At 38.5% G+C, this 23,117-nt stretch overlaps 2 protein-coding genes across 6 annotated transcripts; one reads left to right on the top strand and one right to left on the bottom strand.

Annotated features, from left to right (window-relative positions):
* Positions 1-195: 195 nt before the first annotated feature.
* On the bottom strand, positions 196-20,223 carry LOC128877131 (cyclin-T). 4 transcript variants are annotated; one of them, XM_054124189.1, is made up of 9 exons: positions 20,108-20,223; positions 18,098-18,396; positions 16,057-16,267; positions 15,850-15,973; positions 15,693-15,738; positions 14,049-14,139; positions 13,769-13,966; positions 10,816-13,674; positions 196-4,658 (listed from the first exon to the last, which is right to left on the bottom strand). In XM_054124189.1, exons 2-9 carry the CDS (start codon positions 18,241-18,243, stop codon positions 4,587-4,589), a joined length of 3,747 nt encoding a protein of 1,248 aa, XP_053980164.1. In that variant the 5' UTR covers positions 18,244-18,396; positions 20,108-20,223; the 3' UTR covers positions 196-4,586. The 4 variants fall into 4 exon arrangements, with proteins under 4 accessions (XP_053980164.1, XP_053980156.1, XP_053980146.1 ...); XM_054124181.1 differs by lacking the exon at positions 196-4,658 and having other exon boundaries at positions 8,846-11,606; positions 11,715-13,674; XM_054124171.1 differs by lacking the exon at positions 196-4,658 and having other exon boundaries at positions 8,846-13,674.
* On the top strand, positions 18,831-23,111 carry LOC128877212 (KAT8 regulatory NSL complex subunit 2). 2 transcript variants are annotated; one of them, XM_054124333.1, is made up of 10 exons: positions 18,831-20,070; positions 20,164-20,254; positions 20,759-21,010; positions 21,090-21,271; positions 21,362-21,530; positions 21,746-22,061; positions 22,157-22,279; positions 22,344-22,484; positions 22,561-22,803; positions 22,887-23,111. In XM_054124333.1, exons 3-10 carry the CDS (start codon positions 20,766-20,768, stop codon positions 22,896-22,898), a joined length of 1,431 nt encoding a protein of 476 aa, XP_053980308.1. In that variant the 5' UTR covers positions 18,831-20,070; positions 20,164-20,254; positions 20,759-20,765; the 3' UTR covers positions 22,899-23,111. The 2 variants fall into 2 exon arrangements, with proteins under 2 accessions (XP_053980308.1, XP_053980318.1); XM_054124343.1 differs by lacking the exon at positions 18,831-20,070 and having other exon boundaries at positions 20,114-20,254; positions 21,761-22,061.
* Positions 23,112-23,117: the final 6 nt, after the last annotated feature.

The raw sequence follows: 23,117 nt of genomic DNA, 5'->3' as shown, positions 1-23,117 counted from the left end.
CAGAACTACGCAGGCGCAATTTCAAATTTCATACAAGTGTTAAACAAATAAATTGTATTACGGAGCATATGTGCAAATTAGATGGTGTACTTACGTAGTAAAACTACAATAGTCACTTGTAAAACCACTAAAAGGTAAAAATGTCTTCTTTACAAAATTAGTTTATTATAGTCATTATATAACTTACTGTACATCGATCGTTTGATGAGATATAAATTTATGCGTATATCAATAACGATAAGATTCGAGGAATTGTTGAAAACGTGCAAATAGTGAGTCACTTTATGTATTCGTTATTATATTTGAAATGTCCATTTCAAGAACAAAAATATAATCTATACTAACCTGCTTGGACTTGTATATTTTATTTAAAAAAACTCATGGGACACATGTGTGTCCCAGTTCTAAAAATTCCTGCAAAGAATTTTATCCACCACTTTTGAATTTATAAAAAGGAAAAAGTGGCAAAATCGAAGGGACGTAAACACGAGAGGTGAAATAACGTGGAATGCGAAATGCTTTGTTTTAGTCATTCTTTTGCTTCTCTCTTTATTGAGGATAACTTTTTTTTTAAACGCCGCCTGAAACTAGGCAAGCCCGGCGCGATCCCGAAAATCGTCAGTCGCGAGGAAACGGAGAAAATATCTCTCTAAAAATCTAAATACATCCGTCGAAATCTAGTCCTCCTCGTGAATACAATGATTGCACACTTCACTGGAACAACGGATGCGCGACATCCGTTTCGCGTCGAGGATGATGGAACGTGGTTTCAAAACAAGAGAAAGAAAACTTAAGGAAATTTTTGAAAACGTGTTTCGTTACGTAAACAAAATCATGTAAAATGCTTGTCAGTTTAAGTAGAATTTGTTCTCGATTTTGCGTACGATCATTTTGATCAGGACAATCATTTTTCGCGACTGAGGACATCCGGGTCGAGCGTGTACCCACGATACGCAGCTCAATGGCATGCGTGTGTGAAATACAAATGCATGAATTGCAAACGATAATAATAATAATAATAATAATAATAATAATAATAATAATAATAATAATAATAGTAATAGTAATAATAATAATAAGTATACACTCTCCACGAATCGTCGCTTCTGTTTAAGTCCTTAAGAATAAATTTATTTACAACGCGAACACGGTTCTGTCGATCAGCTCCCGTTCGCTTCTTTAAAAAACTCTCTTCCTGAACCTCGATCGAGCTTTCTTGCTCGAAAAAAGAAACGGAAGCTCTCAAACGCACAATTCTACCTTCCCCAATCTTCTCTCGCTCTCAGAAATACAACTAATCTTCTGTTTTTCAACTTTCCGATTCGAACTTCGAAAAAATTCGACGACGACCAAGAACAAAAAAAAAAAACTACGCCATTCGGAATAGCCGTCTCGTCCTTCGATACCATTTTACAGATTCTTGTACTCTCCGTGTCGCTGAACCGGTTAAATTGTTGAAACAGTTGTTGAAATAGATATACACATTTTATTCGCTGACTGAAAACAATTAGCAATAAACGTCGTTTGTACCACACAGCCAAGAGAGAATATGAAAGAAAAAGAGACGATGTCTTTCCACGATATTTTCCACAAACGAAAACACAAGCGACGTCGACGCGTCTCGACGATCGCGGACGTGTGAGAAATCGGCGCTCTTAGATTTCTCGTATCCTCTAAAGTGGAACTTTCGTTTACTCTCGGCCACGTGACGTTAACGAAAATACATATGGTCAGCGCGATAAAATAGACTCGTCGGTTCCATCCGTCTATCGTAATAAGAATGAAAAATATTCCCTCGGTATTGTTTGAACGAGCTCGCACGTTATTTTATCGCGCCGAGGGCGCTGGACACATTTATTGCTAACGTACATTTTCGTTGAACGAACGCGTCAAAAAGGCAATTTGACATAGTCGATTACGATCCACGATTTCTATGTTACGAATTCAATAATTCGTGCTTATCGGTTAATCAATAAATACATTTCCCCGGTGCACGCTTCCCGAGCTCGGCGCGAAACTCCGATATGCACAGAAAGAAGAACGACGAAGAGAATAATGGCTACGGTGTGTGTGAATTCGCTAAAAAGTTCACAAACGATGGGGGACACGTGTCACCGTTATTGTTGTTTTTCAATTTTTTTTCATTTTTGCGCCCTTATATCGTTACCACTATCATTGTTGGTGTTATTATAATTATCGTTATTAATGTTATTGATATTAATATTAATATTATTATTATAAGAACGAGAGCACGCTGAAACGTTCACGCTCCTCGCTAAGGTGTACAGTGGAATCTCGATAAATGCGATAAGATTGCGGCACGAATCTTGTTCGTTGCATTTTGTCGACAAGTGGAGTGAATGGTCGCTTAACAACGTGCGTGAAATTTTAACAAGTATGTACGGAGACATATTGTGTGAAATAGATCTTGTTGGATTATCTAACTCTAGACTGATGGGCAAAATTTTGTTTGTACAAGAGATGAGGAATAAAAACACTTTTAATCCGATTCCTCGCCAATTATCGAGATTCCACTGCAACGCAACAAATGCTCGGTACGAAATGTCTGCGTGAAAACAGGGCGACAACACTTCTATTCTCGGTACAGTACGCACGGCCGTTCGCAATACGGGATTCTATTATCGATTTTCTTTCTTAAAAAATAATACCTACGAAGAACAGAATCGAGTATTAACCGTGGTTCGCTAACTATGCGCATGCTTCATAAGATATTGTAGATGTAGTCTCGTCCGATGGCGCGTACTGTAATAACTTGTACCACTTGTATCTATTCTTGCGTATCTGTGTGCTGTGTGTAATTCGTCTTTATGCGGATATATGTATGTGAGCGATGCCGTGTAACCGTTGTGTGTGTGTGTGTCTGTGTATGTGTCGAGTCATTCATTTGGTTTATTTTGGCATACAAAATAATTTTATTTACAGTCTGACAATAATATTAATTATTTTATCTATAGTCCTTTATACTAAATGGCGATAGTATAATTCGAATTACTTACTATATTATGCATGATCTCGGCTATGTACATAACAAAACGGCACGAATAAATATCATTGGACATGGACCATGTTTTTTTTCTTTTTAGTATGCGTGTGCATGGTAATTGGTTCGCGCAAACGATTCGCTCGTTAGGGACTTGGACACTCGAATCTGTGGGAAACTAATATTTAACCAAGTATCGATGATGGGAGACGCTAAACTACTATCGATACAACTAACAATAACAAAACTGTATGTCGTATACGTTGATTAAAATGAACGAATCGTAAAATACATGATAAATTTCTTGTGTGATCTAACCGATTGAAAAAGCTGAGTATCAAAATCGTTATTAAATGCACAACGAGCGTAAGAAATCGGGAAATAAACCATTAAAAAACGATGATACAAATGATTGTGTCCTTATACTTTATCAGTGTTAAAAAAAAAAAAAGGTACAAGACACTCGCGCTTGTGATCCAATGAACGATCAAGGAACACTTGTCCACGTAGTTGTACTTGTCAAACGTACGCTGATTACGCTAATGCTTTACACTTGAAGACGTCCCAGTCTAACGAATCGATCGACGATCAATCTGCTAGCCGTGAAGTTGGCGATGCATTGTCTTGCGTTCATCGATGCAAAGAAACGTGGCAGTTGAACGGAATAACAAATAGAAAAAAAAAAAGTGCGGCAACCCTCGAGATCTGAAACCTACATATCCTTATATCGTGTTGCAAGTAAATGATTCTTCGACGTCGAGTCAACCAATTTGGATCTGTGGTTACGCGATATCGTAATGTAAATCCATCTTCCTTAGCGCATAACTCATGTTTGCGCAATGATTTTTCCAATATGAAACGATACATTTACGATTTAGTCCAAACTACTTTAAATAAAAACAAAATAAAAACAAAAGACCCCGAGGGCTACGTCGACGCAAGGCGTGATCTTTCGTAAGTTTGACCCGCTTTTTTTCCCGCAAAAAGTGGGAAAACAAAGTACGTCTCTTACGATAGAAGTAACAACGAACGACGTGCAGATACGAAACGAAGTGAAGATCAGTCGCGTGTTCCAATGACCAAGGACGAAGTGAAGTTTGCTTTCCTCTAATAACTTATCGCGTAATTTCACCTGAGTAAGAATATTATTTTCATTTCATTTTGTTCGCAGTCGAAAAGCATCGTATTGCTGATTGATTTACATCAAACTTTGGCCAACGTAAGGCGCCAAGCATGCGTCTTTCTTGATTGATGTTCGGTGCAGCAGTAACCGGGAACGATGATCGTCGGAGAGAAAGAACTTTCCCTCGTGGACGTCGTGGAGGGGAGCTCGAAAGATAATTGAGGAAGATTCGTTTTCTTCTTGATCATCCGGGACGAGCTCGAGAAACGAGGATAACGACGAAAGCTGCATTCCATTGATGTCTCGACGCGGGTTTCAATAAGGACGAAGAAGCGAAGCAAAATGAGTTCCTCCGTTCCGCTGGATTTATTGATCAGGTCACTTCGGAGGGCTTCCTGAAGATTTCTTTCCTTTATTTTTCTTTTCATTTTACCGATATCCTCTTCTATCAGTGTCCGAATACTACGTCGCGTGAGACTGCTGGGACTGCGACAACTTACTGGAACTTTTGTGGTGGCTAGACGTGTGTTTCTCCTGAAAATACAAACAGAACTGTGGTACTTGCTTGCGGAACGCTTCCAAGACTTTAAGGGACTTTAAAGAAGAAGTGCGACTTTGTCATGAATCAGCGAATCATTGCCATGATATCAAATACTCGCGTAAAGTTTGGTCGTCGTATATTAATATTAATTTTTTAGTCTTTTTCGGTAAGCAATGTGGTGTTGAATTACTTACAGTTAGAAAACTAACGAAGCAGATTGATAATAAAATCATCGAAGACGTATCGTGAACACCATACTTCGAGCATGGAACTTTTTTTCTGTTCTGCTAGGCTTGTGCGAAACGAACTATTTTTCTTGGAAAATTATTATCAAAGAAACGATAATTAATAACGAGTATAGAATAATCTTGAGACGAATCGAATCGGATACCCAACTTAAAACTTAACGAATTGTTCGGTAACAATTAGTCTTCACCATACTTTAATACGGTCGTAAATGAACGAGTGTATCGTTTAAAAAAGCTGATCGAAAGAAATAAGAGTAATTCTCAAAACAAAACAACAGTCTTGATGAGCAAATTAATTGCCACAACGTTTTTAGCCTTATAGATCCATACAAGTTTACTTCAAACATTTCTTTAATACCCGAGAATCCATAACACCGAAAAGTTACGAACGTATAACTCGCCAAGACCGTCGTGTTTGAACATTACTCCCACTTTCGCGAAACGAGCTTACATCTAAATGATCATTACACTAAAAAAAAACACTAATTGCGCTAGGAGTCTCCTAAAGCGCAAGTTGAAGCGTGTCTTGAACGACAGGTACGCATGCACACAACACAGAGGAACAAGCTTATCTACTGAGCGAGCATGCCCCATGCAAAATTACACGCACACACATTTAACATTCGTGACAAACAACAACGATAATAACAACAATAGCGTCGATGTTCAACGATAACAATGGCAAACGATAGCAAAGTACCCTCCACCAAGCGAATTAAAATCAAACGTGTACTTCGATTGCTGTCTCCCAACTAAAGAAGACCATCCTTCACGTATGGTGCGTATAACTATATATATAAAATATATATATATATATATAAATGAACAGACTTTTACACATGATAGTCGTATTACATAACGATAGCAGTGATATATAATGTTAGTACACAAAAAGATGCGGCGATATGGTGTGCGGTATTATGTCTAAATGTAAATACACGTATACATACATACATCGTCTATTTATGTATATATACGTGTACATGGTGTTGTGTTAAGAAAGAGACAAAATAATCACTAAGGTACTTCTCGTTTCCACAGAACGTTTATTTGCGATGCTTATTTTTTTTTCTTGGTCGAACACGTGACGCGTACGATCCCTGTACGTGTGTATGTATATATATGTATATATCTATATAGATATGGATATGTATATTTATATTAATGTATATATATTATAAATATACATATATATGTATCTATATAATGCGGGCTATAACAGTCTGATTTCCACGTAAGCACCTGCGTTTCCAGGTAAAACAACGTCCAACAACTCGAACGACAAGGGTACCAAAATGGTGGCTAACTAAGGTCAAAAGAAGAGAAAAATGGAGGAACATAAATTTACGAAAACTCTGTCACGCTGCAGCAACGTCCGTAAACGCAGATGTTTATATCGTGGCGGTGGAACAGGTAACGTACGTGACAAGTGGTTGATATACATTGTGTACAGTATTTATGCAGTGTTTCCGCAATGTTACACATCCCTCTTTTGTCGTGTTCCTCTTCCGTAACTCAACGTCCGTATAATTTCATTATCACTCTGATCGATCCGCCGGTCGCATGCGTGGTTATTTATTATTTATTATCGACATTATTTAACGTATACATATACGTATATATGTATGTATTTATGTATATATATCTATACATATAACTCTTTCTTTCAATTTTCTCACGATCGGAGAGTACAAAACCTACATAATTTACCTTAGCAATTATTTTGTCTTCGTACGACTGCCACAATTGCACAAATTTAAACTATAGGCCGATACCGTCTCGTCTCTCGACAGAAGCATCACTTTTCCTATAATCTACGCATCACGCAGGGGTCCCGCTCCTTTGCAACAATCGTCTTGATTAAGGCCAGGGTTCACTTCAACCCTTCGCGATCCTACGTCGAGCAACGATCGACAATCTGGACCGCAAAGGGTCGAACCAGGCATTGGCGAATGAATTCTCGGTGAATGCCCACTTGGCAGCTGCGTGTGCCCTTGCCTGCGAGAATCCAGTTGCCCGTGCCTCTTTTAAACTGATTCAGGAAGAACAGAGAATCGATTACCATAAACAATCCACTGAACGTCGAACATCTTTTTTTTTCGCCCTAATTCAAGGAGAAACTTTACCAAGTGTTACAATTTTTACAAGGAAGAAAGAATAAAAAAAATCATCACGAGTCCGTTCTTCCTGAATATTTGAAATTGAACGAGTCGTTTTACAATAAACATTCGCTGCACCGATCTCTGATATACTCGTATAAACGCTAGAAAAGGCCCACGGTTAAGTTTTTAAGAGTATAATACACGCCCTCGAAAAATAATCTTCTCTCCCGTGCAAATTTCTGTCTGCCGTTCAACTTAGAACTAAAGATTCTATCAAAAACAAAAACAAAATTATACATATGTAAACGATCCAAGTAAAAAGACTGTAAAGAATTTTGCACTGAGAAGCGAACAAAATCGGCAACGATTGTAGCAATCACACAGTACAATATTTTAGTCTAGGTTCGGAGTAGCTAGCGTTAATTGTGACAATAATTATAACAATAACAACAATTACATCGACGCGCATCTACGCTAACGGCACGATCAATTTTTGTCCGTCGCAATGGCAATCACAATACACGTGCGTGTATATATATTTGTATATGTGTGTATGTGTAAATATAAACGCATACTTAATAGATCATATTTTTAATATATTAATCACACTATCTCTCGCTCTCTTTCCACGCGTTCCTGAGATAATATCCTTTCTATATCAATGATAATTCTTACTTTGTGTATATATTGTCAAAGACCTGAACAAATATATATATACAAATATATTGATTTATTACATAATATATATCTATATATATTTATATATATATATATATTTTTTTTTTTATAAGAATACAAAAAATCTATGCGCCTCACGATACTCTAAATAAATATAAAAACAAACTGCATACACTCAAGACACGCTCGGTGATCATAGCTCGAAGCATCGTACAAGAGAAATGTAAAAAATAAAATTTCAGGCAAAGGACTCTTAACAAGTAATTGCTCGAACATAGACTGTCTCTCATAAATTCTGCGTGCTTAATGCTAAAGTTTGGTCACTCCTTAGAATCACGTATGTATATCAAAATAGTCTGAAACTCAACGTCGATTATTGTACTCTGTTATTATAAATTCATCCCTTGTATCCGTTTTATGATCAACCCTCGAGGTTTTCCCTGAACCTAACTGTGCCTAACAGCATCTATTCAATCAAACGCGATAGAAAAAATACATGGCCGCATTACTACGGATCAGAGACGAGTAAAGTTCTTATCTAAATAAAAATGTCTAGCAACGAATAAAATGTAAACGACTTTTTATTCGATACTGCTTGAAATATTGAATAAAAATTCAACCACACTAAAACGGTTGTCGAAGTAAATTGTTCGGATGAAGTAAAATTGCTAGGCCTTCTTGAAAACGTGCCAAACTCTGCCTGAGATTACCGATTAATCTGATGATATTGAGCAATTATCTCTTCTCTGTAGTAGCGTGGCCAGGTTTAATCTATCGGGTGTCGATAAAGCAAAAAACGAAGAAACTAGAACCGAAGAGACATTCGTATAGAGTTTCGTCTAGCTGTCCAGTATCCTGAATTGTTGATGGACGCGGCGCGGCTTTATTTGTCACGCGGAAAACCACCGCAGGGGAAACCCTTTGCGTTCACTTGATCCTATAGCGACGAAAATGTTTCCAAGGTTTTACTAAAATTACTATATCTCCTTGAAACGTACAACAGTCGAAGGATAATCAAACTCGAACAGCAAAGGGTCGACCAGCAACATTTGTTAATATATTTATCCGCGTATAAAATATTTACGAAACGCGATACAATGTATTAGTGCCAACGAAATTACACGTCTACACCTTTATAAATTGGTAAACATCACTGGATTCGTAGCGATATTACGCTTATGCTTTGAGCACTCTCGCCGCTTCACCTTCAGAGTTTTTCAAAAACTATCGATCCAAGGCGAGACTCGTAAATCAATTTGCATTCGAGTCTTGCCTCGGACCAGCGTCTCCTTTACTTCAGTGCACGCGACATGTACTATTTTTTGTTCTTTTTCGTTTAAGTAACTTTATAAGTTTTTCTTCATTTTTGTTTGTTTGTTTGTTTCCTATCAGTCATTTACCCGCCTCAAATTCAACGATTCGATATCGTAAACGCAACAACACTCCGCACACCACCCCTTTCTCCAAGATCCTTTGCCAGCAAAGGAATTTTTATTTCTTTTTTAACGATTTGCCACCATCTAATTGTAAGCGAAGAAGAGAAACAACTGATTCTTCTTTGTTCTGCATTGAGCACTCGTTATACGAAATCTGTCTGACTTTAAACGCGAAACATAGTTAACATAGTCGCGGGCGAGGAGTTTAACAATAAGCGGTTGCCCCTGAAAATACGCAACCCGTAAACTTCTTGCGCGCGACTGGTTGCTCTCCGTCTATTTATCTGGCAGTGGTTCTATTTCTTTTCTTTCTGGAATTAACTCTTTGGCAGCCTTGTTTCGAGGCAAAGGGTTAAATACATAACTTGAAACGAGTGAAAAGAAAATCGTTGATTCTTCGAAATTTGAAAACCTATCCTGAAATCATTCGGAACTAAACGATAACTCTCGTTAGGCGATGAATCGTTGATCGAAGAACTTCTTTAGCCGCTGCAGACCAATCCTCCTACAAATCGTGCTTCGTATCCTTTCTTGAAACGTAGATTCACACTCGTATTAACTACTCTAAGGAGATGCGCTACAGGTACAAAGGTGGAAAGATCGAAATGGTAATTTGTAAACACTAAGGGGATAGAGATCGTACGTCATGCTGCTACTTCTACCATTCACAAACTGAAAAGGAGAAGAAGAGAGAGGATTTTAGAGGCGAGGGTGAAAAGTGTGTACTCGGCGCCACTTCGCTTTCTCGACTTCCGTGTTCGCAAACCGATTTCCTATTTTTCTACTTTCCCTTTTATATTTTTTTTAGTTTGAATTCTCGTACAAAGGAGAACTTTTGAGCAGATTGGCACACGACCGACAAATGTTAACGAATACCAACGGGCAAAGTCTGTTAGTATTCATGCGTCCAAAAGAAGAAGAAATAGAAAAAGACGGCGTAGCACGACGATGCGAACGTATTCGTAGTTATAAACAAATGCGAAATAAAAGGACAGACGACGGAGGAGATACAATGGGACCGAGAAGTAGTGGCTGTACAGTGATCCCCGCTACCGTGATACCGATTTCTCCCCGCCTTAATCAAGTGGTCCAACGCTACTGGTTTCAAGTATACCACATACGTTATTCTAATGGTTTTCAAGTGACGCGAGGTAAACGTTATTCCGGTGGCGGGGGTGGCGGTGGCGAGGAACTTGGCGGAGGACCGCTCGGCAGTGGCGGAGGTGTCTTTGACTCCTGTCGAGCGGTCGCGACAGGGATCACAGGCTGACTCTGTCGCATGTTTGGTGGCAAAGTTGGCGGCGGCACAGACGTATCGATGGCACCGTCAGGCGTCATGATAACGTTCCCCGTCGGATACATCGGATACTGTTGCTGATACTGAGAGTAGTACATGACAGGATCGTAGATGTATCCGACGGGATTGTACATCGAGGGTGGTGGATAATTGGAGAAAAAGTATGGGTCTGGCTGGGACTGAGCTACGTGGGCTGCCCTCGAGTACCCAGGCTCGCTGCGAGCCGAGTTTGGATGGGGATGATGAGGATTACGAGGAATGTTACTATTGTAGGTGTCTTGCTGATAGTAGCCGTCGCGCTGGCTGGGAGCACCGTAATGGACCGCAGATCCTGATGGTGGTGGACCACGCCCGATATACTGGCGGCCGCCTCTACCGCCTCCACGTACCTTGTTATTGCTGCCTGAACTATAGTGTCTGCCGTTCTGCCGTTCGCCAAGTCGATGCTGCCCGTAGCCCGCCGACATCTGCGATTGCTTCTTCGTAGGCGGTACACTGGTCGTCGGGTTCTCCTTCGTTTCGGCGCGCTCGCGTTTGCGGCTGTCGTTAACGAATTCTGGGACGATGCTGCTCGAGCTGTTTGTCGTCGAAGACGCCCCGGAACTCCGCGAGATCCCATCCGTGCGGATCTTGATCTTCAAAGGAGCCTGGACCACGGACTGAGCTGGCGAATTCGTCACGCTGTCCGTACCTTTCAGGCGTTCCTTGGGGATGATGATCTTGATGCTGGTGTTCTGGGGAGACTTGTTCTTGTCTGGCGGTGGCATGTGTCCGGTCGTGCCCGTTGTCGATTCCGTGCTCAGATTCAATTTGTCTTTAGGAATCGTGATCTTGATCGGTACCGCGAGCACAGTCTCGTCACCCTTTTCCTTGTCCTTCTCCCGATGCTTCTCTTTGTCCTTGTCTTTGTGTTTGTGCTTGTGCTTGTCCTTAGTCTTCTCCTTGTCTTTGTGCTTGTGTTTCTCTTTCTTTTTCTTCTTTTCGCTTTTGTGGTGCTCCGATCGCTTCTCCTCCGCTGGAGCAGGGACCGTCACCGTCGTCGAGGTTGGCACGGAGACTATGAGGTCTGGGCCGCTTAGCATGGAAACGCAAAGAGCACTTATGTCAACAGTAGAAGCTAATGCGGGCTCGCTGACCGTTGGTAAAGACAGGCATTGATTCTGAACTGGAATCTGGTGGTCTGAAAGCAGTATTGGATGAGATATGGATTGTTGCTGTTGTTGATGCTGTTGCTGGAATTGCTCCTGATGCGACTGTTGCGTTGTTACTTGACTAAATGGCTGCATACCTTGTAGCAACGATGGCATCGTTGCCAAGGGCTCCTGGAGCAGAGCGCTTATACTTTGAGCGGACTTCATCGGCGACAAGTATTCTCCTTTAATCTGTTGGTGCTCAAGTTTCTTCTGCGCTCGAGCATCTTCCGTCTTATAAGCTTCCTTCTTAATTTGGAAGTCCTGAGGCTCTTGTTTCACTATACTCGTATCCATACCGTTCGTCAAACCTTGTTGATTCGACGAGATTTGCTGCTGCGCGACGAACCGCGACATGGTTGGCTCCGAGTCGAACGGTTTGATGAGCTCTGGTGGTTTCATGTCGTTCGCGATTTGTGTGGCTCTGCCATTCGACGACGGATTGTCTCTGATAGGTTGTATCAGTTCTGGAACCCTACCGAGCATCTTGACGGCCTCCAAACTGGACGTATCCTCGATCTTCACCTTGATCGGTTGCGCGTTCTCGCTAGCGCTGCCCGTGCGGTGTCTCTTGTGAGACGTTGTGGAAACGTCGCTGGCCGATCGTTTAACCGGCATCGTTTCCTGCGGTTGCAAGCCCGGAGGGCTCGCGAACGGCGATACTAAATTAAAACCTAACGACGTATCTGGTACACGCTCTTGTTTAGGAACTTTTGCTGCCGAGGGTGGCGTCTTTTGCTTAGACTTAGGCCTCTGCGAGTGGGATTCCCGAGGCGTCGGTACTTTCTCTGGACTGAACAGTGATTTGTGCTTGCCGGGAGGCGTTTGCAACACGGTCTGTTGAACTTCGGATGAATTCTTCTCCGTGTCGTCGTGCCGTGGTCGCTTTTCGGTTTTCGGGTCGTCGAGATTATTCAAGGACGCTAAATTCGACGCCTGCGAACTACCATTCTTGATCGTGTCTTTTAGTATTTGAGACACGCCGTGAGCCGTGTGCTGGCTCGACATCGTCTTCGAGGTTACGGCTTTTTGAGCTAGCAACGAGGTCGAACTGGAACTGGTCGGGGATTTCTCCTGCGCGAACGAGCCCTGGCCAAGCGGTAATTTCGTGTCGACCGCAATCGCGCCGGTTTGTAATTTTTCTGGTTGATTGTATTTCGTATGATGAGGTGGTTTCTGTGTATTCGAAGAGTACGATACGTCCAGCGCAGGTTTCGGTAGAGGTAACGGCTTCTCGATAAGCTTCCTTACCTCCTCGCACCTCTGCTCCAACGTGTCAGACTTTCTTTGTCGATCGACTCTCGACGGATCCGGATACTTGTACGATTTCTGCTCACTGTCCTTTCTATGCTCCACGGGCTTATGCCTTGGATCGTACATTCTCTTGTCGTGACCCTGATGCTTGCCCTCCGATCCGCTTAATCTATGCACGCTATGATTATTATTACTTAGTTTCTCTTGCATATTTCCATGGGGCGGCTCGAGGAGGGTTCCGACGTCCGGTCTGTACGCAACTGAATCCGTCAGCGAGTTATCCGAATTTGATTCCTTCGACGCCGCGTGACTGTGAGAATGAAGCGTGCTACTACTACTCGTACCGGTATTCGAATTGTATTCCCTTGGTAACCTCTGTCTGTTAGGATCGCGATTTGGTTCCCTAGCTTGAGTACTACTGGAGTGCCTTTGCGGTACTGGTTGTCCAACTTTCACTTCTGGTCTGTGATGATGGTTATGATGAAGCGCTTTTTGTCCAGGGGGCAACGGATGTTTGTTCAGCACGTTTGAACTAGATAAAGGTTTGTGATGATGCGAATGATGCTTGTTGATGTCCGGTACGTGGGTTTGCACAACCGCCGTAGGAGCAGCTGCTTTTTCTCTTTCTAAACGTTCACGTTCTTTCTTTTCTCGATACTCTCGATAATCGACGGGGGGTCTCGAGGATGCAGGAACGATCTGTTTCTTTTCTTCGTGCTTTTCCGTATGATGAGGTCGACTCGCATAAAATGTAGGTCCATCGGCCGTCGTCGCGGGAGACTGTACTTTACGAGGTTCCGCATCCTAGAGAAAATGAAAAAGATAATCGAAATGTATATTGAGTTTGCTTCGTAATGTTAATATATTTAATATATAATATATAAACAAAAATACTCACGAAAGGTGAATTTGGTAAACTAGAGTGATTGATGCTTGGACTTTGATTGGCAGATATGCTCATGATTTTTCTCTTTAATCTCGATGGGCATTTATCAAATATATGGAGAAATTCGGCTGTAAGCTCTTGTAGTAGTTCAGAAGTTACAGTTCTGTCGACATACCAGAACCAATGCTTTCCTTCTGTACTCTGCGGTATCTATATAGAAACAGTTACGGTACTTGGATTAATAAACTGGCCTTCTTCAGGGTGAAGAGCACATCTTATTAACGATGTATACCTCCCAATTGGACCATTTGCACGCAAGATGTATGCAGAAACAGGCAACCACCGTTGGTTTGTACTGCAGACACATTGTTGTCAAATGTAAACTGAAAGGAAAAAATTATTGTATAAATTGACACGAGAACAAGAAGATTTTTGAACGTCGATCGCTCGACGAAATATAACCCAGGGTGTAAAAAGAACTGTACTATAAAAAAGAAAGTACGAGTTCCATTGAACATGGGTAATATCGGGATAAAACCAGGACGAATTTCTTACGATTCGTTCAATATAATTAATTACACTATTTCCAATTGTAACTTTTGTTCGTGAATAAAATTTAATTCCAAAGAGTACGTTTCCAAAACAATGACAAATTACGTATGATAAACAGCACATGTTAATGTTATACTTTTTCTTCGCGATGAGCTATACGAAAACTTCGATATAAATGAATTTATAGGTTATATTCTTCTACGAGTATAAGCCCTACAATACTCTGTTGTATCGTAACAAATTTACCGAAGTTTGCCCCAACATAATCCCATGATAAGAGTGAGTAATACTACCACAATGTTAAACTACACATCAAATGTAGAACGGAAAACTAAAATTACTGAAGTTGTTACTAAACACTAACGCTTGATATACTCGAGAGAACGTATTGTTCTAAGTAAAAAAACGTCGTTTTACTTATAGATTCGATACATTTTTACGCAAAACTTTCTCGATAAGAAAACACATAAAAATCCCAAATAATTTTACAACAGAGATAGATTAAGACTTGATCTACACTAATCGTTCCGTCACGATTATGATCTGTTCAAATATTATTTAATCATCATCGAACCATCTAATGCACACCAGCACTTCCGATCCATTGATTTTTTAGATTACTAAATAATATTTGAATGGACTACAACCTAACCATGATCGTATTATACTGGATCACTAATACAAATAAATTCTAATGGTATGTCCATTTATTCTTTTGTTTTATTTTAAAATATTTTTGTCCATTCATTCATTGTTCCGCCGGTTCCACATTCATTTCATTCATTCCTAATTTTTTTTTTGTGCATCTACATCTTAACGATAAATAAGTGTTTGTAAATATAAAAATAAAAACTGGACAATATACCGTAATGTAAGAGAAAACGATCAGTCCTTAAGAATATTTCATTTACCTTCGATTAAGCAATCCTCATCGTGAACTTAGTTTATGAAATAAACTTCGTTTCGCTTTGGCATACGTTCTCTTTAGAATCAGACATTACCGCGACTGCAACGCAACATTCCTCCCCAAAAGTTACTGTTGACATGTAAACATTTTTATTACAACTGAGATAACATATGAAATCAAAGTAAACTTTCGTGTACAGAATTAAATTTTATATCTCATCTTCGTGCTTTGATGAGATATCGTATGAGGCTAGTTAACCGCTAGTTAAATCTATTTTTTTCGAGACAAAACCCATGTCAAACATTTCTTCACAATCCTATTGTATGTTTACTTTGCTTTCTGATATGAAAATAGGTCAGAATGTTGCGCCAGTGGCTATTGCCTGACAGTCTTAGCTTGGAAATATGCTCCAGCTGGCATCTATTTGACCAGAAGACTGCTAAGAGTAAGAGATACTAGGAAATAATGTGTAGCCACCTGTTAGATGCCATGAAGTATGAAGTCTGGGCTAAGTCCTTGCTCGCTGTAAAAAAAGGGATAAAACTTTAATACATTTTGAACATGATTGTACTATATTTTATACTTCGTCTAAGATCAAGAATATTACAACAATCGTTAAAAACAATATATGCACCTTTAACCAGTTGACAACACCTAACAACATGTGTGTGGGGATGATCAATGGCGACATCAAACCCCAATGTTTGTAGTAAGACATTCTCATTGAAAACCAGATCCTGAGCTTGCTCGAGGTATTGCTACAAATAAATACATATTTTAGTGATAATTACAATCGTTAATAAATAAACGTTACTCCTTTCCTTGATCATTTTAATCTTACCTCAGACCTGATATCAGGTGGGGGCTGATCTCTGTGGAGACACATGTGTGCCATTTTGATAACATGTTCTAACTTGCGCGGCTGTTCTTCGACTTTTGCTGCTAAAAATAGTGCTGCTGCAGCAATTGCGTTCCTGTGGAAGTGTGACAGCGAATGGAATACGTAGAACCTGTGCATGTACACTATTGCTGTGTTGATACATAATTGCGATCTATAGTTAACTAATTAAGGAAAATATGAAATAAACAATGTATTACTTATCAGCATGTCGGTTCCCCTTTTCTTACATAACACAACTAGATTGTTACTTCAAATTTCAAAGAATTTTTGTGCTATTTAATCACCACCAAGATCGTTATTTATTAAAATTTATTTACAATAGAAATATTTCTTTTTTCACGTGCTTTACTTCGCACGAGTAAAGGGTCATTAACTAATAATTTAAAATAAATACAAAAATCATTTATTAAATATGTATAGTATCACATAGAATGTATCTAAATAATACTTTTATAAACTTGTTACTGATTCTCATAGTTACCTTTACGAATCAAATAAAAATAATTAAACACATGTAATTAATGTTGAAAACAGAACATCTATAGTGATATTAAATTAAAAATAAAAAATTCAAAGCAGTAAACTAAAGTACAAAATATTGTGTGAAAATTATTTTAAAATTATTACATTAAATGGTAAGATTAGAAAATAGAGGGAACAGTAGATTATATTTAAAGAATTTTTATTTAAACTGTAAATTACATTAATATAAAAACTTTGATTAGTTAAGTCACATAATGTTGTCACATATCTTGCCTTTCATTTATTCCTTATTTGTTTTATAATCTTCTCAAGTTTACGTTTCTTTTTGTTATCTTTTAGATTATTTATTAGCTTAATAAAAAAGAGGATATAAATTAAAACCTCAAAATAACATACAATAGAAAGAAAACAGAACAATAATTTCACTTAAAACCATAATCTCAAGATATGCTTATTAATTTTCTATTAGAATTGAAGAATATGCCGAAGTTCTCTCAACCGGTATGGTAATTAAGATATTTACACATTCAAACATGATCTGAAACATAAAAATGTTATAGAAAGTTCAAGCTGTTCCTATATTCTGTATCTTGAAAATATATCTGAAACATTTCTAGAATGAAAGTTTCGTTGAATTATTGTAGTTAATTAACGTAGAGTTTATATCTAGTTAAAAAAACAATGCATGTTAAATACATTACACGAAGAGGTTATACTTTTAAAGTTCATTGATCGACCTAAACATTGTCTCGATGAAGGTTAATCTATTATTGGGGCAATGGTTTGAAACTTCTACGTACAATTTATGCAGGAAAGAATTAAAGTTAAATTTCACATCAACAACAAATGAATATCTCGTTAACTTGTTAGTTATCATTGCTTTCCATACAGACTTGCGATAACATGTTCACCGGCAGGCTAGACTTGTTCTCAATGCGATCTTAAAGACACGTGAATAAAGAAGAAATTGAAAATACAAGAAAAGATATACTTGCATAAGAAATATCAGCAGAAATCATGTGTTTGGTTGGTACTACTGTCAAACTTGACTTGGCAAACAATGCTGCCTTTCCATGACCCTATTCCCTGTCCTCCTTTCGTGCAGCAAAGTTCTGCTCGATATCCTCACTCACCCACAACATTTCATAACTAACGAACGCGTATCGGATAGCACAAAAATTCCCGAAATTCCATCGTACACCGAGGATGTAACGCGAGGAAGTCCAATATGGAGAATCGCGATCATGACGCGTGACCTCCTCTTTCGCACGTCACTCGTGTTTACAACACGTTACGTATTTTGCGGTTTATACCGAAATTCGAGTGATTAGGAGACCGTTACGTAAGAAGAACGCGATCGCGGAAACATACACGATCGTCGTAAGCGATTCGAAAAGATGCGAAAGCCGTAAAATGAAAAGAAATGCTTGTATGGGGACAAGGGGAAAGGGAGGTTGAGAAACACGCAACTGAACATGCACTTCGTTAAAAAGGATACACCACGAGCCGCTGTCCCATATCCTGAATGAAATTTGCTGCCTGCTGCCTGTAGCTCAGTTCCTTATCCGCGTCGATGCCGCATCTTCTGCTCGGCGTGTTTGTAAGCTGTTCTTTCGTAAAGTACCATTTTTCGTCAGCCGCCATTTATATGTACACACAACTCGGTACTAACGATGCGCACTTCACGGCGGTCGCGATGGCGGCGGGCACACACAACGCCACACAACAGCGACACGTTAGAAACTTCACGTCACTACGCTAACCGGAAACTCCGCCTCCAAGTTCATACTCGCGGAACTTTTCGCACAATGGAAAATAATCGGCACATTAATCGACGAGAAAAACAAGTCCCTCTCCTTCCTTCTTCACCCAAACCCTTCTCATTAATCATTTATCGAAAGTTCCGCGAATCTTGCCAGCCTTCAATGATTCTTTTCTTCCATCAATTCCCTGCACGATTTCATGCGTTCGATTCAAACTTTTAACCGGAAACGAAGCTCGATCACCGATTCACTCAATGGAATTCTTCTTTTTACCAAAAATGAACAAAATTTTCGCTGAAGATCGTCTTTAAGGCTAAATTCGATCATTAAAATGAAATGTCGCACTGTATAACCTAGCATAGACCTGTAAGGCCTTGTTTTATTAGTTTCTTCATTACTATTATTACTTATCTATAAGTGACTTTGTTTGTGGTTCGTTTACTAATACATACCAATACTTGTATGTAACTTGGAAAAAAAGTGGAAAAAAAATATCATGGGCTCACATTCGCAAAAATTATCTTGATTTTTTTTTCGCATAATGCCTTTATTTTTAATTAAATAACTCGCAATTCTCATTGGCACATGCCATTTCAAATCTCGGAAATAGTACTTTTTTTCTTCGAATTGCTTCGATACCCATCCAACTTCACGGCACTGCTTTGGAATCGTGCAGGAAATGAAAAATGAACTTCAGAAATCCTTCAAAGGGTTCAGCGCTTTCGTATATTTATGAGATTATCGGAAATTTACAGAGGTTCGTGCAGAACTTCGTTAAAATCAGTTTTACGGACGTTTTATTTGTACGGATATTATACAAAACAAGATTTCTGTATATTTATAATAAATGAAATAAACTCTTCAATAGTTACATCACAGTAACGAAACGAGATTTATTTATATATAGTTTAAACTTTCGTACGGGATGGTGCATTTTCATCTAAATGCCAACGAATTTTTCTTTACAGCTTCCATGAAGTTTTTCACGGATTTAGAATTCGATATATGTATAGAATATTAGATACACAAGTTGATCGACGATGTAAGCCGTCGATTATTTATTTCACGGAATTATCTTCCACGTGACGTATCTTTTAAACATATTTATTTACGTATTTTTTGCAGGCCATGAGGTTGGTTACAGAGAAAGAAAACGTTTAACCCTACTTCGATACCAATCAAAAATATAACCTATCGAGTAATTTTAATCACGAAATTTTTTTCGAACATCTTATGTAACGATATACCGAGTATACTGCAATGGTTTTACGCACTCGTGAAATTTACCCCATTTCATTTAAGAACTCTAAAGTACTACTCGTCTTGTCTGTATGTTGCACAAAAATTTGCAATCGCGTCGACACAGTCGGTGTGATGAATGCGTGTAATCTTTTTTCGCAGTAAACATCCGAGAAAATTTTTTTCTCGTGAGCACGTTGCGTTGATTAACGAACACGCGTGCGTACCGTAAAACCAGCTTAGCTAACACTTTACATTACAACCAACGTCATAACCTACCTGAACTTTTTCAGTCTACGGTAGGCATGAATCACGTAGTTTATCAATTAGAACTTTTGAGCTTTAAACTCCCGGAAGTGACGCAATCGTCGTTGAGCTAGTAGTATGTGCACGCAGCCAATGTTATCCATGTAGCAGCGTCCCGTTATCATAGTCCTACCGAAGGACCCCTAGTGCTGTTTATTATCGAGTATTTATTATTTATTCGCATAGAGCCTCAGACTTACAGCACGATCGTCGAATACTTTTTACGTTTCACTGTATAAATTTTTTTCTCTTGAAGTTTCCAGAAGAACGTTGACGGTGACAAGCGTGAATCAGTTGGCATTGGCACTGTCTTTCCTTCTCGGAAGAGTTTGATGTAAGAGATCACGGTAAGTTTCTAAAATAATTATGCTACGCGGCTTTCTAAAGTCCCGCTCGTTCTGTTTTATTCCGACTTTTCACAAAAACCAATCACATGTCCGCCTCATTCTTTCGAAATCCGTACATACATCAATGAAACTCCATTCAACATCCGACGTACAAAATGGCGGCGAACTACCACTTGTTACAAATATATATTTCACGATATTTGTATACTGAAATAAACATCCAACTTTCAACGTATGTAATGTTTTCTGTTTAATGCAATTTTTTACATATTAAATATATACCAATTTACTCATCATTTTGAAATGACAAAATTAATCCAATTGTGTTGATTTCCGAGGTAACTTACCGCGCTAAATTTGAAATTGTTAATCAATTCATTTCGTACTTGTGAGTTTCAACAAAGATAATTCATTGAATATTACAAGCTCGCTACTAAAGTTCTATTATATACACTTACGAAAAATCTTTTCGTTTTAATTTTGTAATTTTTGCTATTTCTATAGGCAAGGTATGTTTCGTATCCCAAATACAACGATGCCTGTGACTACTACAGCCACTAAGAAAACGAAACAAACACAGGCTTGCTTATACGCGTCCTATGAATGTACTCAACCTTGTTTAGAAGGATACAATTATTGCGGTAAACATATTCTTGAGGATCCAACTGCACCTTTCAAACAGTGTGGCTTTGTCTACAATACTAACGGAAGAAAATGCCAGAACCCAGCACCAAAGTTAGATAGAAGAGATATTTCGTATGTATTATGTTTATATTGAAGAAAATCATCTAATATAATATTCTCTAGATTTTATACAGTTATTTATTTTCAACAGATATTGTACCGAGCATACTAGAAAAGCTCAAATAGCACGCATAAAATCAACGTCGCGTCATTCTTTGCAACAGACACCTGAAATGCTCTTACTTAATTTAAGTCATTACGTTAAACCCGCCGATTCGAGTACCGAGGATACAGAAGACGAAGAGGGAAAAGTCAAAGCTTTAGATCCTTTTAGTAAGTCTAGATCGAGTAACAAAATCGTAATTACATTAGAGGTCTTTGAAATTAAGCGAAATTAACGTCTTACTAAAATTTCAATTTCAGCTGAAGTTGATGCATTTAGAGTAAACGCGAGTGGATGTGATATTTTAGATTATGCAAGTTCTTCGGACAGTGATGTCGAACCAACGGTTGTGAGCGATACTTTGAGAGGAAGTTATCTAGATGATAGCGACGATGACAGTCTATACAGTGCACAAGAAGATCCCTTAAAGTAAGAATAGGTTCATGTGCGAGACCTCGCAATATTTACACATTAAAATAAATGTTTTTTCGTAGAATATCGGCTAGCATGCTTTGGCTTGAGCAAATCTGTCTGAATCTTCCTATTTCTTATAACACACTGCCTTGATAAAAAAAAATGACACACACTGACTTTCGTAGCTGCTTTATGCGAAAATAAGACACTCATTTCTATTGAATCATTAGTATTAATTTTTTAAGGCATGCTGGAATCTTTACTGCCGAAGAGGTGATATACATCGCACGAGAAAAACTAATTAGGTTACAGTCACTTTATATAGAGCAATTTAGAAGACTGCAATATACGCTCAGGGAAAAGAGACGAAAATATTTACACGCGCTTAAAAAGGAAAAAGAAACGTTGTGTAGTATACACGATCAACCAAAGGAACTGGCGAAAGAAAAAAAGATTTACGAGAAATTGAAAGCTTTAAACAGATATCATAGACGAAGCGGAGTTGAAGCTATATTGTATAGGAAGTCGTTAGAGCGTAGAGCACAGGTAATACATGAATATATAAAGTGATTTTATTGATGTTAACGACATTCGTTTCAGCCGAATAAATAATATCCATAAAAATGATTTATTTACTGTAGGTTACCGATGGGTCTACGCAAAAAATACCAAGTGTATCAAAGTGTATTTTTACGGAAGGTGGAGTGAAATGCGGGGAAAGAACTCTTCCCGCTGCAAAGCATTGCCGTAAACATATTCTTAAAGTAAGATTAATTAATTATAAACAAAATTGCAATATAAATTAATGATATCGTATTGTATCAACAGGACCAACATCAAGTTTTATTTAAAGCATGCGGAGCGGTACGAGCAGATATAGAATGTCACGAGCCTGTACCTATAATTTTTGATACTAATTGCGTGTTTCATATGAATTTACCGAACGAATGTAAATTAGAATCGATGAAGGTAAGATAATATCAATATCAGTAATACAAATATCAGTGTTATCATTTCGAAAAATATTTCGAAAGATAATTATCAGTTTAAGGAATCCAAACCTGAAGCACCAGAAATATCGATAACAGATAGTCAGTCTATGGAAATTGATGTAGTAGGTGAAATTCAAGAAATTGATCCAGATGATGATATGGCTGGATTAATGCGAGAGATGAGCGATGCTGCGCACATAAAGCCTGCATTTAACGAAAGCCTGAATAGTGAAGCTAGCACGGATACAGCGTTTAGTTTATCGGCACAGATGAGTGATAGAGATGACCTTGTTTCTGTATGACAAAAAATTTTTATGTGATTTCAAATAATAGAACGTCAATACTTATTGTTATATAATTATGTTCATTTTATTTTCAGGAGATTTCATGAGTCCGTTACACCCTTAAAACGTGTAAATTTAATTACTTTCATTTATTAAACACTCGCACACAGAAGGAAGTCTTTTAAATTGAAGGTGCACATTGTGTGATAATGAAAGATACATTGATGTAAATTTATTGTTGAGCATTATTGGCGTGTGTAAATATGTAACTCGCTCACATTGTTTCATTATTCGATTTGAGAAATAAAAATATAATCGTTCATGTT

Source organism: Hylaeus volcanicus, chromosome 1 (assembly GCF_026283585.1).
Source record: "Hylaeus volcanicus isolate JK05 chromosome 1, UHH_iyHylVolc1.0_haploid, whole genome shotgun sequence".
In the NCBI taxonomy this organism is placed as follows: Eukaryota; Metazoa; Arthropoda; class Insecta; order Hymenoptera; family Colletidae; genus Hylaeus; species Hylaeus volcanicus.
This window is presented reverse-complemented; position numbering and strand designations above follow the sequence as displayed.

Bases quoted from the DNA above. Each gene is read 5' to 3' on its own strand.
- LOC128877131 (XM_054124171.1), bottom strand. From the start codon at position 18,243: ATGGCGGCTGACGAAAAATGGTACTTTACGAAAGAACAGCTTACAAAC. The intron at 16,268-18,097 runs GTATCCTTTTTA...AGTTAACTATAG, and splicing joins ATGGGACAGCGGCTCGTGGT to ATCGCAATTATGTATCAACA. The intron at 14,140-15,692 runs GTGGCTACACAT...TTTTCCTTTCAG, and splicing joins TACTTCATGGCATCTAACAG to TTTACATTTGACAACAATGT.
- LOC128877212 (XM_054124333.1), top strand. From the start codon at position 20,766: ATGTTTCGTATCCCAAATACAACGATGCCTGTGACTACTACAGCCACT. The intron at 21,011-21,089 runs GTATGTATTATG...TATTTTCAACAG, and splicing joins TTAGATAGAAGAGATATTTC to ATATTGTACCGAGCATACTA. The intron at 22,485-22,560 runs GTAAGATAATAT...GATAATTATCAG, and splicing joins GTAAATTAGAATCGATGAAG to TTTAAGGAATCCAAACCTGA.